The sequence below is a fragment of the Notolepis coatsorum genome, assembly GCF_963971535.1.
Source record: "Notolepis coatsorum genome assembly, chromosome: 3".
Taxonomy (NCBI): Eukaryota; Metazoa; Chordata; class Actinopteri; order Aulopiformes; family Paralepididae; genus Notolepis; species Notolepis coatsorum.
Genome location: NC_140167.1, coordinates 39,718,529 through 39,733,267, shown reverse-complemented (window position 1 = coordinate 39,733,267; position 14,739 = coordinate 39,718,529). Strand labels below are relative to the sequence as shown.

The window sequence follows — 14,739 nt, the reverse complement described above, 5'->3', positions numbered from 1 at the left end:
TAATTACATTTTATTTATTGTCACAATGAAATGTATTTGAAAATATTCCATAAATCAATCTGTCATCATCAATACATATCATATCAGCTTTACTACTATGTGAAATATTTTGCTTTGACACATGCTTTTATTTTGAAAATATTGTGCAGGAAGTGGTGTCTCCACTACCCAGCTCTGACCCTTATGTCCCGGTAAATATAATTGCACTTTGCAGTGCACGGCTTATCATTTCATACAGATGGATTGTTGTGTGACATCTGCGGTCTTGTATTGTATATCACTTTACATAGTGGTACAGTTTTTTCGCTTTATTTTTGCGGATGCTGACTTTACTCTATTATGGGCATGCTTGGTAGGGAGAAACCCCGGTAAGTTTACACTGTAAACTTAACGTTAGCTTAATATTGTACTACTGTCCCAGTAGTTCAATTATAGTTTTCAAGAGAACGCCACACTGCCCACTAAATGTTTGCTATCACCTGCGGAGGGACTTGACTGATGCCCCATGTGCAATCCTTTACAAAAAGTTGGTATTTATATTGGTAATTATTTCCACCAATTATGCCATACCAACTGTCAATGTATTGCTATTTTTATTACCACATGGGTATGGTACCAGGTACAAAAGTGGTACCATGGTAAATTATTCATACAATGACTGGTAAAGCTGGAAATACCTAACTTATCACTTGATCATCATGACACTATCTGACACCACATTCCACCACCCTGTCCCAATGAAAAATATATTCTCATGACCTCAGTGTGACTGAGGCTAAGGTAGGCTAGTTTTCGTAATCATATTGTATTGCTGAATGTATTCTATGAGAAGGTGCGGGTGAATACAGAGGCTAACTACAATACTAGCCTAGTATTGTAGTAGTAAATGTAAAGTACTCAGAGTATTACAGCATGTAAGCTGCTTTGCTTCAAGGTCTTCCACTTTCTTACCTTGGTCAACTCATAACAGTTTTGACAGGTTAACTTAATTATATAGAATTATACGGATATAAGGTGGTGCAGTGTTTCTCAAGTTTCTTTATTGGTCATGGTCACATGTATCTTAACACAAGGTGAATGGTACAATGAAATAGTCAGGTGAGAGAACAGGTCAGCTCAGGAGTAAGAGCACGAGGCACATTCGAGCACTAGTCATATAAAGGTGAAATAAAGCACACAAAAACCCACTATATACATATAAAGTGAGGATGTGTGTGTAAAAGTAAAAGTGTTATGTAAACAGTGCAAACAGCAGGTAAGCAGATATGAAAAGTGGAATATTTAGGTGTGGAGTTTGCATGTTCTCCACACGTTTGTGTGCAGGGTTTCCTCTGGGTTTTTAATAGATTTGAATAGAATTAATATATATAATTTTCATTTTCATAGGTTCTATTCCAAAATTTCCGGGAGGTTTTAATATAAATTCTCTGCTCATTTTATGCCTGTCTATAATTATGGCAATTTTATGCTCATTTTATGCGTATGTCTATTTTGTGTCTATATCACTGCTGTGAAGCACTTTGGGCTGCAATTCTCCTATGAAAGGTGCTATACAAATACAGTGTATTATTATTATTAACATGTAGCTTTATTGAGCGTAGTGGGCAAGGCGCTCGCCACGAATGCGGAGACGCTGGGCTCGCCTGTTCGAGCCCAGCGCTCCACATTGCTTTCAGTTTAGCTGGTCGTTCATACTAATACACATTGGCCGTATTAGGGGGTGGGAAACTGATGGGTGGGGATCGGGCGTTGTGGACAGCGACTCCTACAGGTCGGGTGGTGCGCCTGCGCAGTAGAATCAGGAAGTGTCGGGGGCAGCGTGAGCCTCCCACGCGTTACTCCTCGACACTGAGAGATCGAGCTGCGCAGGTGAAAAGATGCGACTGCTGTTACCTCAAGTACCGGAGGGGACTTGTGCTATGTATGACTTAGTCCACATTGCAGCCGGCTTGTGGGAGGCAAGAAACAGCGTTCGTGACAGGGGAGGGTTGAATTGGATGATACGAAATTGGGATGGGAGAAAATATAGAAAATGGGAGAAAAAGTGGATAAAAAAAACATGTAGCTTTATTTTCCCAACTCAATGTAAATTCACTGTAAAATGCCAGTACTTTTAATTAGTAGAATTTGAACGAAGGAATGTTGGGGTGCTGTTGTAATCAGGGGTATTGCTGTTTTGCTTTAAGTAGAGGTCTTGTGTTACTTCTTCCATCGCCGATAGAGAACACATTGAAGGGGAAGGTCGTGTGGGTCACTGGAGCCTCCGGTGGGATTGGAGAGGAGCTGGCCTTTCAACTGGCAAGATGTGGGTCTCGCCTCATTCTGTCTTCTCGTCGTGAGGAGGAGCTGGACAGAGTGAAGCGGCGCTGTGTGGGTGAGTGAAGCGTCTGTCTTTAAAGTATAGCCCAGCAAGTAAAGCATTCTGTTTGGGTGAGTGAAGCATCTCTTTAAAGTATAGCCCAGCAAGTAAAGCATTCTGTTTGGGTGAGTGAAGCGTCTTCTGTTAAAGTATAGCCCAGCAAGTAAAGCATTCTGTTTGGGTGAGCAAGGCGTGTGTCATATTGACATAAAGTATAGCCCAGCAAGTAAAGCATTGTTTGCAAACTGCATGTTGTTCTGTAAGTACAACTGTGACTACATTACACTAAAATACAATGATAATGTACATTTGAATGATAGGCCTATATTGCAATTTGACTTCATTTGACATTGCCACAGGATGGATAGATGGATTGATTGATTGACAGATGGCCTTTCCTTTCCAAAACACAGAAATGACTGCAATGTCAACAGGGCGTACTGTATATTTTCTCTCCATTAAAAGTCTTATTCTGTTCTTCACCAGCTGAATCTTTTTTTCATTATTTATTCCTCCAGAGTGTTCCAGTTTACAAGATAAGGATATTCTTGTTCTTCCACTTGATTTGCTGGAGAGGACATCCCATGAGGCAAAAACAAAGGCTGCTATTCAGTACTTTGGCAATGTAAGGCCACTGCATTTGATAATTTATAATATGATACTTCACCCTTATTTCATAGTAAACTTGTTGAGCTCAATTTAATTTAACTTACCTTTAGGTTTCCATTAGGTTACTGGGTTCTGCTCACATTAGTACACATACTATCTATACACACATGCAATGCCTTACCTTATTTAAAAGATGACTGAGATGTCAACCACATCCTAAAAATAAAGTGCCAATCTCGAAGATCTCCATTGAAATAATAAATGTCTGTTGTTGAATGAAGTAACACAATGGTGAATGAGCCTATGGCCCACTGATGAAAGCCCTCGCCTATGCAGCATTACCAAGTATTAAGAACCGGGTGTCTGTGACGACATTCCTGGAAAAAGATCTCACTTAAAATATGTAAATAAAGTACATAATGTATCTTCTCTTATAGCCATAAGTAATATATTTATGTAACTATGTACGTATTCCAAATAAGTACATATATTACATAATCATAGTATTGCTTTGTGTGTATCGGAGTGAAATGGAGATCTTGGAAATTGGCACTTGTCTGTAGTGTGGTAGTGAAAGGTTAACCTTCTGTAGTGTGGTAGTGAACGTTTAACCTTATGTAGCGTGGTAGTGAAAGGTTAACCTTCTGTAATGTGGTAGTGAAAGGTTAACCTTCTGTAGTGTGGTAGTGAAAGCGTTAAACCCTTTGTAGTGTGGCAGTGAAAGCATTAACCATTTGTAGTGTGGTAGTAAAAGGGAAGAAGAAACTATCCATGATTGAATAAAATACCGCTTTTCCCCTCTTTTATTTCACTGATTTTATTGTAGTACTGGTACAGTTTGCCTGTTAATACTTTTTTGATCAAAATGATTCACGGTCAAGCCAAACTATCCTATCATTAGCAATGCCTTGTGATTTTAATAAAACCATCAAATTAGTTCAATATCGGTTCATCTCTGGTGCCGTGTCCCTCCCACTTGCACGCCAATCCAGATCGATATCCTGATTAATAACGGTGGCCGTAGCCAGCGCTCCCTGTGCCTGGAGACCAGCATTGACGTGTACCAGGCCCTGATGGAGCTCAACTTCCTGGGTACCGTCTCACTCACCAAGCAGGTGCTGCCTCACATGGTGCACCGAGGGACGGGCGGCATAGTGACTATCAGCAGCGTGGTGGGTCTCGCCGGTGCGCCCCTGGCAACCGGGTACTCTGCCAGCAAACATGCTCTTCAGGTGAAGACGTTAGAATCTGCTCCATCACTCGATTGTGCCGGGCACTTTAGAATAGTTCTCTTTACGATTTGCATTTGTTTTGATTTATGAGAGAAGATAAGATGAGTAACAAAAGAAAACATTCCTATCCCCGGTGGGGAAATTGCATTGTCAACAGCGTCATGCACTAATAAAACATTTAGTAAGATAAACGAGATAGAAACACAAGTTTAGGCACAAGATTCATATTCACATTATTGAAATACCGTAAAACTTCAAATGGTCCCAAATAGACGCCTGTGCCGAATAAATGTGGGGCATTTTGACAAATAAAGACAGATGTCAAATAGATGTCTCCATGAATTGTTTATCTGGTTGCACTGTTAAAAGTGCTTTTTTTGTTGTTAAAATAATAACATAATGTTAAAATAATAGCTCTACACTCCGATCACTCAGCCATCACTGATATAGACCATAACATGGATCTCCCAGTCCCTCCACTCTGCATTAAACAGAAAATACATTTTCTGGTGTCCTGTTCCCACTTCATCCAATCAAGAGACTGCAAAAATGGTCTGACAAAAATAAGAAATAGAAACTAGTTTTAAAAGCAAATATATTATGTGCTTGAAACAAGTAAAGTAATCTGGCAGTGTCGTAAGACAATTTGACTTGGCAAGATTTCTTGAAATAAGTAAAAAAGAAATATCAAGGGTTCTCTCTCCTGATTGGATAAAGTGGGCACAGGATACCAGAAAATGTATTTTCTGTTTACTGCAGAGTGGAGGTACTGGGAGACCCATGTTACTGACCAAACACTCTACAGTATATGAGTGATGGCTGTCTTTATTTAATCACATTTCTGTCATTTAGAAGGTTACCATCAATGGACTTCATTCTCGAACAGACTTACGAGAAAGTTACCAAGAAGTTTCTTTGTAACTCGATTTACAGACTTCTATGGCATTCTTGAACGGCTTCTTTTTGTAAATTCGTTCATAGGATTTACAAACGGCTTCATTTGGGAGAAGTCCTTGGGGATTGTGGTCACTTCGATTCTACAGACATCCTCGGAATTAAATAATTATAACGATAATAAATATGACTATTTGTATCATTAACAATTATGTTTTACATGTATAGTCATGACTCAACGAACCATGTCCGAAAATAAATAAATAAATCAGAACTAAACCCAATCGCCGCGGATATAGCTACTTTATATTGGAATAGACTGTATTATTATGCCATATACCATGTTGTTCTCTATGATATTATTTTTTTTTTCTTTTTTTTTTTTTATATATATATTTGTTTTATCTTTTTCCCCCTCCTTTTTCCTCAGATTTTTCTCCCATCCCAATGTTAGTCGTTATGCCAATTCCCAATCCCCTTCCTGGTCGCTGCGCACTTACCCCCCACAGTCGGTCTGGGAGAGTGGAGGCTACCACGTGCTTCCTCCGACACACGTCCAGCCAATCAACCGCTTCTTTTCACCTGGCAGCGCGGATTCTCACTGAGAGGGCGTAGTGTGTGGAAGGATCACACTATCCCACTTAGATCCTATCCGCGCTTAGCAGGCGCCCCGACCGAACTGTAGGAGTCGCTGTTTACAACGACCCGGACCCACCCCGCCAGCTTCTCCCACCCTCTAATACTGCCAATTGTATTAGTGTGAACGGCCAGCCAAGCTGGTGACAACCCCGGAGCTGTGAGCTGGATTCGAACAGGCGAATCCAGCCGCTCCGGGGTTGGTGACGAACGCAATATCCGTTACGCCACCTGACCGCCCTATTTATTGTTGGTTTTATTTATTTCTATTGCTTAGTGTGCACATCGTAAGAGCCAGTGGAGAAACGGCTTAGTGAGGCAGCTGCGCTCAGCGTGCACACACATGCGCGTACTGTATACGTGCGAAATGAATCGTTCCAGCAACAGTAGGCTTATATTATCCTAATGACTTGTTTTATTAGGTATTATAGTAGTAAGTCCTACTGTAGAACATGACATCTTAGCGTGACATCTCATTTAGTAGTGTCAATACTGAACGACTGCATGCTTGGCTCTCAAGGCCACCTCCTGCTCCGTCTGCGGTCATGAACCAGGGGGGCAGCACATATCAGCAATCTCCTAATAAAACAAGTCATTCGAATAATAGAATGTACTGTTGCTGGAATGATTCATTACACACGTATACAGTACGTGTGTATGTATGTGTGTGTGTCTGAGCGCAGCATGCCTCACCAAGCCGGTTCTCCACTGGTTCTTAAGATTTGTGATAGAAATAAATAAAACCAACAATATATGGAATATTAAGTCTATTCCACTATAGCTATATCCGCGCAATTGGGTTTAGTTCTTATTTATTTATTTTCTCAGAAATTAACCACCTGTGCATTGTATGTTACTATTGCACTTTACTGTTACATTTGTACTCTGGTTGGATGCCAAACTTATTTTCGTTGTAATGTACTTGTGCTGTATGATGACAATACATTTTAATCTAATCTAATCACATTTTGATCAGGTTGGAACTTGGTTTTAGCTCCTATTTATTTAGTAATTTGCAGTGTGTGTGTAATGCTAACGATGCCTCATTGAGTCATGACTATAAATGCAAAACGTAATTGTTAATGATATAAATATTGTCATATTTATTATTATTATTATTTAATTCCGAGGATGTCTGTAGAATCGACATGAACGCAATCACCAACTATTTATCCCAAATGAAGCCTTTTACCAGTTTCATCACCTGTGCATTGTATGTTACTATTGCACTTTACTGTTACATTTGCACTCTGGTTGGATGTTGTATTGTACTTGTGCTGTATAATGACAATACATTTTTAATCGAATCAAATACAATCAGTCACAAATAGCTTTTGCGCTACCTGTTGAATATTTCCCCCATAAGGGTCAACACAAAGCAGACGCAATGGATAGCCGCTCCTTATAATGAGCTGGCGGGGCATTTCTGTATGCAAATGAAGGTGTACGAGAACACGCTTCCAGTTTAACTCATTGGTGGCCAATAACGAGTAAACTCGTGTTTCGCCGCCAACGCTTGAGCGTCAATAACGAGTAAACTTGTTTTTGGATCCTTTGATATTTTTCCTTGATTCACGTTCTAAACGGTCATCCGGATCATTCTAGGTGTCCCTGGCTCATTTGCCTACGTTGGAATTGCAATGCCGGTCGAATCTTACCAGGTGGCAGTATCGGCTACCTTTTGAACTCTGATAGTCCAGTTCAGACATTTTCTCTACTGATCTCTTTCTGTCAAGACTCGCTCTGGGGGAGGCGGCTGGGTGGCGCAGCGGACACTGCGCTCGTCACCAACGCAAGAGACACCGGGTTCGAATCCGTCTGTCGGCGTTGCCTCCGGCTTGGGCCGACCGTCATACTAACTCAATTGGCATTAGGGCTGACCTTCGAAGCTTTTTTTGGCAATCGAAGCTTCGGGGCCGAGTTTCAATTTTAATTCGAAGCTTCAAAAAAATAAATAAAAATTAATTATAATCTTTTTTTTATTTATTTTTTTATCTTGTGTTGTGGGACTTGTACAGCACTTTGGTAAACTTTGTTGTTTTTAAATGTGCTCTATAAATAAAGTGGATTGGATTAATTAATTAAGTAGCCCCTTTCGTGACTGTGACGCAGCCAACAAGTTTTCACTCGGCTGCGCTGCCTGGGTGCAGTGGGGCTGCTCTCACAGCCAACGACATGACATTACATAATTATGTTACAACCTTCGTCTATCAAGCAAACAATTATATTATATTTAATTTATAATTTATAATTATATCAGACAATGCACCTACAAAAGCAGATGATTACAATTAAATTAGCCAACTTGGTAACACATTAGTCATAGCAGCATAGGCATAGCCTTATTAATGTTTTGTGTGGCGTCACCGTCGTGTACAACGATACTTACGCTTTTTAGGTGATTTGACAAAGTTGTTGTAGAGTTGTGATATGCCATTTTCTTCTGGCATATCTGGCACTCTGCTTTTTGGGCATTGTCTTTGCATATTTTAAAGTGTAACCACACGTCTGATGACTTCTTCGTCGACATGTCTGCTGCACATGTCCTTGTTGTTTTCAACACAGATAATCTACATGCTTGTTGTAGAGAGGTGGAGTCGAGGCGCCGCTTACTTTCGTTTCATTGGAATGGAGGCGGGAAGGCGCCCCTTACTTTCTTTTCATTGGAATGGAGGCGCAAGATTTTGGAGGCAAAAATATATATATATTTTACAATATTTTTTTTAACTTCGATTTTTTTTTATGTTCGAAGCTTGTGCCATCGAACGAAGCTTCGAATAATTTAAGACGGCCCTAATTGGCAGAGTTAGCGGGTGGGAAGGCGAAGGGTGGTAGTGAACAGCGACTCCTACAGGTCGGTTGGGGCGCCTGCACAGCAAAGTCAGGAAAAATGGCAGGGGCAGTGTGAGCCTCCTACACGTTGCTCCTTGCCAAATGAGAGTCCGTGCTGGCAGGTGAAAAGATGTGACAGGCTGCCTCCACATGTATCGGAGGGGACATGTGATGCAAGGCTTCTATCCTCCCTACAACCGGCCAGTGGGGGGCATATGCGAGCAACAATCAGGACAGGGGAGGGATAATTGGCACGAGAGGTAAATTGGGATGGGGAGAAAAAATCACAGAAAAAGGAGGAGAAAAAAGTAGATAAAAAAATACTCGCTCTGGGGGGAGGAGCTCTTGCAGAGCAATCGCTAGGAGATCTGCTCGCCTCAAAACCTATAGTTTCCCGTAAACACGAGTAATTACATATAAACGAGGTAATCGTGATCGCCGATGGGATCATTGGAATTATTCTTTTTGGAGTACCTTCTGGCTAAGGTAAGGTATATTCTATGTCTATTTTACCGAACCTGAAACATGTTTCTGTAGCGACCAGTGTCTTATTTTACCGGACCTAAACCAAGCTTTTTCTAACGATCGCATTTTCGGGGTAAGACTACCTGATATATACCTTTTTTTATTTGAGGTTTCAGGGGATCAACCAGAACGATTTGGGCTTATTGCATATAACGCGTCTTATCTCGCAATCTATAGAAAAATACTGGATTATTTTGGAAATGGACAATGTTTAGCGTGTAATAAACTACAAACTACAGCGTGTAGAAACACACTTTTTTACATATTGGACTAGAAATAGTGTCTGTCAAATGAGCCATACTATTGTCTCCATAGCTATAATATAGAATATACAATAGCTCCGCAAAGATCGGGAAATATCGTGAAAATGGTCAAGAAAAGCTGGCGCTAGCCAGTGCAGATGGGGAAAGCGTGTGGCCGTCAAAGAGTTAAGAACGAGTGATGTTTTTCATTCATGGGAACCCAGCTGCGATGATTTTGGCCACCTACGAATACCGTTTAGTGCGTTCAGGAATCCGGAGGATTTAGTAAATTTGTTAGTATGAACTTTTTACAAAGATAGTTACAAAGATACTTACAAACATGTTCGAGAATGAGGTCCAATCTTGGTATCCAAACTGATAGAATCACAGTGCATTAATGGAAGGAGCAGGAGCTAAGTCTCCCAAATAAAGGTGGGGTGAGTTCAGTGATTGAAGCAAATAAAAGCCTGGGCTATTGAAACTTTACGGTATATATAATATGATATATCCACAGATAATAGACACAGTTGTGCACACAGTGAGTGAGTTTGAATGGTATCAGATGCTGTGATGTTATTGTAAACATGACTTTGAGATATAAATGTGAACATTTGCATATTTATGATTAATTGTAGATATATCATTTTTTTCCAGTTTAGGTTTTGTTAGTGCCAGTCCTAGTTTGGACCCTATTTGTTAGCTTTTACTTTACATTTTATTACCTTATTTAGTATTTCAGCTTTAGTTCTAAGTTTTAGTATTTTGATGTTCAGAGTCAAGACATATGTCTCTGAAGGATTTATTATGTACGTATTTGTAGTAAATTTGGATCTTATTAATTTTTACATAATTTAAAGAAAAGCCTCCAAAAAAACGTTTCCTTCTTTTTTTCCCCATTTAGCTTGAGTTTGTTTTGTAATAACATTGTTTTTTACAAGCAGAAGAGAGTATCAAAAGGAATTGGACCTTTCCTTGACGCCATACAATCGTATTAAAGAAACATCCTTTCAAGTTTTTACTTGTTAAGATTCACCTGCTGTTGCTGATCGATGCCATTATGTCTCCAGGGCTTCTTCAATAGTCTTCGCACAGAGCTGACTGACCATCCAGAAATCCTCATCAGTACAGTTTGTCCTGGGCCTGTACAGTCACAGATAGTCCAGAATGCATTCACAGAGGAACTGGGAAAGGTAAAACCTTGTTATTAAAAGTTTTATTAGAAGTTTTGAAGGTAAGGTTGTTCTGTATGTTATCACCCCAGTCACTCATGGTGTCCCCGTCTGATCCTCCGCCAACATGGCCTCCGTTACCACTGCTATGCCGATGACACTCAGCTCTACCTCTCCACCAAGACCATCTCTGCAGCCACCAATTCCACCCTCACCACCTGCCTCACAGACGTCAAAATATGGATGCAAAACAACTTCCTGAAACTCAATTGTGACAAATCTGAAATCATCATCGGCCCAAACACCCTCACCCGCTCCAGAATTTCACCCTTAACACTGACGGTTCCATTGTCACCCTCTCCACTCCACCCATCCCTATCATTCTCTGTGGCTGAAACACTGGTCCATTAATTTAATCCAGACTAGATTATTGCAACAGCATCCTTTATAGCTCATCACAACATCATCAATAAGCTCCAATAGTGGATGTCTAGTTTCATGTTCAAGTTTTGTTTTATTTGTCACGTATAAAGAACATGTACATTACAGTGAAATGCTTGGTTCTGTATGAGCTCCTGAGAATGTACTTCATACATTAAAAAAGTAAAAAGAAGAATAAAGTCCCAACACTATATACATACAACCTAAAGTACAATAAAGTAAAAATGCAGACAATGGGGTAAAAAAAATGCTAAATGCAAAAATGAGGTATGGATGTAGTGCAAATCTTTTTGTAATAAATAGATCAAATATGGGGAAGTGTCTAAAGTGAGTGTTAAGGGTGAGTGTGTGCATGTGGATGTGTGTGCAATGAATGTAGATGAATGGGTTAATGTAGCATAGACCCATTGAGCATCCTGATGGCCTGGGGATAGAAGCTCCTTTTGAGTCTCTGTGCTGGCATGAGACTCCGGTAGCCCTTGCCTGACCGCAGCAGTGCAAAGAGGCAGAGTCTAAAACCGCTGCCTGCATGCTCACCTTCACCCGCCGCTCTGACGACATCAGCCCTGTCCTCCAAAACCTTTACTGGCTCCAGATCAAATACAGGATACACTTCTAAATACTTCTCATCACCTTCAAAGCCCTTAACAACCTGCCCCCCCCCCCACCTCTACCTCTCTGACCTCCTCCATCACCACACCCCTACCTGTCGCCTCAGGTCTGCTGACGCCAACCTTTTACTACCCATCAGGGCCAAGCTCTGGACCTGGGGTGACAGGACCTTTGCTGCCCCCACCCTCTGGAATGCACTCCCCAGCCACATACGCAATACCAACACCCCACTGTCCTTTAAATCAGCCTCAAAACCCACCTTTTCACTCTTGCGTTTGACCCATAGTTGTTGTTTTGTTTGTTTTGCTGTTCTTAATTTTTATCCCACACTATAAATCATCTTTGAGCACTTAGAAAAGCGCTATATAAATCAAATGTGTTATTATTGTTGTTATTATCACTGTTAAAAACAGATACTTGATTAATTTTATATTTAATTTATTTACCATAGTAGGCAAGAGACTGGTTTGGCCTCATCATAACCTATTGTCTCATATTTTCTTCCTTGCTTAAGCCTGTGCCCACAGCAGGCGACCAGAAGCACAAGATGCCCACTAGCCGCTGCGTGCGTCTCATCCTGGTGGGCATCGCCAATGGTGCCCAGGAGATGTGGATAGCCCAGCAGCCGTTTCTGCTGTTTTACTATGCATGGCAGTATGCTCCTACATGGGCCTGGTTCATGACAAATGTACTTGGCAGAAAAAGAGTGCAGAATTTCAAAGCCGGTCTGGTACGTACAGTACACACTTCCTGTCTCACCAATGGTTTCAGAAGAACAGATTAATACCAATTCCTAGACTCGATTTATCGATTGTACTGGTCCCCCGGGTGATTTTTTTATTTGGGTTTTGAAAAGAAAATTCTCTGTCTAGACTTTAAAATGTTTTCAGACTCAAACAGTACACAGACTTTCAGAGGGCGATGAAGCAGGGACTAGATTATAGGACTCGTATTGCATGATGTAGAAATCATCAGACCAGCGATTGGCGTTGTTTGTCATGTTGTTTGTGTATCTGTGGCCTTGCTGTCTGGGGGGATGCTAACCGTGTGAACGCTCTGAAAACAGAAGGAAAGCACAGTGCGGCAGACACTATTTAGAGCCGCCTCTTAACAGCTGGGGGGCTCAGCTGTTACTGACCTTGCTTCAGTCTGTTCAAATGAAAGGGGGGTGGCCAGGGAATGACAGTGAGCATCCCAGCGGCGTTGACTGAATGACTGACTGACTGACCAGTATGTCTGGTGGCCTCTGCCGGACAGTGACAGCTGAGGGCCACGCAGAAAGGTCACGTTACAACTGGCCAAACATTTTAGTGTCACTGGACAATGTCACCCAAGATGATACTGTAGGCTCCACGGGGGGATTCTATCGCAGGGTCTGTGACACGTACATCATATAGAAAGTTAAAGAAAAGCTGTACTATGTAGCCTCCATGACTAAAAATCTAATGATTCTTAAGGCAATGTCGGGATTAACCATGTGACCGTAAAGTCCTGAATGGAGTCAGTCAGACCAAGCTGTTTTTAATGGATGGATGAATGTTATAGATCAGGTTTATACCGCGTTTCACAGGGATACAGCTCATTACCTGGCGGTCTGAACCCTTCTGACTGCTTGGTGACATTGTATTAATGATCTCAAATCTCTAAATATGGGCAGAATTACTATACTATTAACATTGCAATCATGGCTTGTTTCATAAGTTATTACTAAATGGCTATATAGAAACAGAACTGGATTATGAAAATGTCTGTCATGCATAATTGATGAACAAATTGCGACCAAGAGCAGTATTGTCATTTAGATTAAAGATTTTTTTCTACTAGGCTAGTTTTCATGTGTAGTGCCAGGCCAGGTGTGGTTACATAACAGGCTTCTTGCTTCTTTCACAGGACGCGGACTCTGCATACTTCACCAAGCCCAAGACCTCCTGAAATTCATATCAAAGAAGAAAATATATATGCATTCCTAATGTTTGAGCTTGATGTGCAAGAGGGGCTAATAACTTGTTGTGTCCTAGAGATTTTCCTTTTAGCTAAAAGGAAGAATGCAGCTTGAAAGGTTCAGAGCACTATCGCCACGCAGGGCTTGAGAAATGAAACGGGCACATTTTCATTTCGACCTTAAGTTGACACCTTTTGAAATGTGGAGTCTCCGGTCAGGCTTCAATAAGAATCACCATTTATGAGCAAAGAGCAGTGCTATCAACTGAAGGTGAATTTAAACCTAGATTTTGTTACTTGTGTTTTATAGGAAACCACTTGCTATACACACACAAGCATCCACAAGAGAGCACTGATCATAGGACCAGTATTTCACCATTTCATGTAATAGATTCAGCCGGTGGGAAAGGTGATAATGTAAATTGTAAATGTAAAATGGAAATCCCAACAATTCAGGTTTGATGAAATCCCTGATATTCCAACATTATGTAGCGAGCCCATTTACACAATTGTTACTGTCAAGTAATTTTATTATAAGTATATTTTACAGTAAGTATATATACAGTTACACATATAAAATCAGCAATATATATATATACAGGAGACCATGGCAAATTCAATCAACTCTTGTTTTCAACTGTAAACAAGTGAACTGTAAACAAAATAGCATGAATTTACTAACCACATTACATACACACTGCAAAGACCAACCCAAGGTACATCCTTGAATTTTTAACAGTTCCTAATAAAACACCAAAATCCCAGTCCCTTTTTAGTCTTTAGGGGGATATAAATTATTTGAGGAGACTCAGGGGAATCATCTTAAAATTGTGACATCTGGAAGAAAAAAAGTCATGGAACGATATGTATTACACTCAATGTACTAATGAAGGGGAGGTGGGTAAATTATCTAACAAAAAAACTGAACATGTTTTGCTTCTGTGGCAACGGATCAGTGGCACAGGAGACTAATAGCAGAATCTGAATGATTAAAAATAAAACAAAATGTATAAAGTGTCCACCGGTATGCACAGCTCTAGAAAGCACTCAACATTTGTTTCATTGTTTTTGACATTGTTCCAACGGATTCTGTAACTTGAACATTAATAAAAGAGCAATAAAATCACTGTCCTCTCCTTTGTGGCTACAGTTGAACTTGTATTTGTTTTGTTCTTGGATTTATTGTGATGTTTCTTCTTGACTTGTTTAAAGAAGACTTGTCCGGCCCATGGGGACATTAACGTGTG

The 14,739-nt window shown here is 40.5% G+C and overlaps 1 protein-coding gene across 2 annotated transcripts; it reads left to right on the top strand.

The window, feature by feature from the left end:
- The first annotated feature begins 224 nt into the window (after window positions 1-224).
- On the top strand, window positions 225-14,618 carry dhrs7 (dehydrogenase/reductase (SDR family) member 7). 2 transcript variants are annotated; one of them, XM_084310949.1, is made up of 7 exons: window positions 225-368; window positions 2,222-2,374; window positions 2,878-2,984; window positions 3,961-4,200; window positions 10,397-10,519; window positions 12,066-12,281; window positions 13,442-14,618. In XM_084310949.1, exons 1-7 carry the CDS (start codon window positions 239-241, stop codon window positions 13,481-13,483), a joined length of 1,011 nt encoding a protein of 336 aa, XP_084167075.1. In that variant the 5' UTR covers window positions 225-238; the 3' UTR covers window positions 13,484-14,618. The 2 variants fall into 2 exon arrangements, with proteins under 2 accessions (XP_084167075.1, XP_084167076.1); XM_084310950.1 differs by lacking the exon at window positions 225-368 and adding an exon at window positions 431-542.
- Window positions 14,619-14,739: the final 121 nt, after the last annotated feature.

What these genes read in the sequence shown, in the direction of transcription:
- dhrs7 (XM_084310949.1), top strand. Translation starts at nt 239, where the DNA reads ATGGATTGTTGTGTGACATCTGCGGTCTTGTATTGTATATCACTTTAC. An exon ending in AGTGAAGCGGCGCTGTGTGG is followed by an intron (nt 2,375 to 2,877) that starts GTGAGTGAAGCG and finishes TTATTCCTCCAG; the next exon opens with AGTGTTCCAGTTTACAAGAT. An exon ending in CTATTCAGTACTTTGGCAAT is followed by an intron (nt 2,985 to 3,960) that starts GTAAGGCCACTG and finishes ACGCCAATCCAG; the next exon opens with ATCGATATCCTGATTAATAA.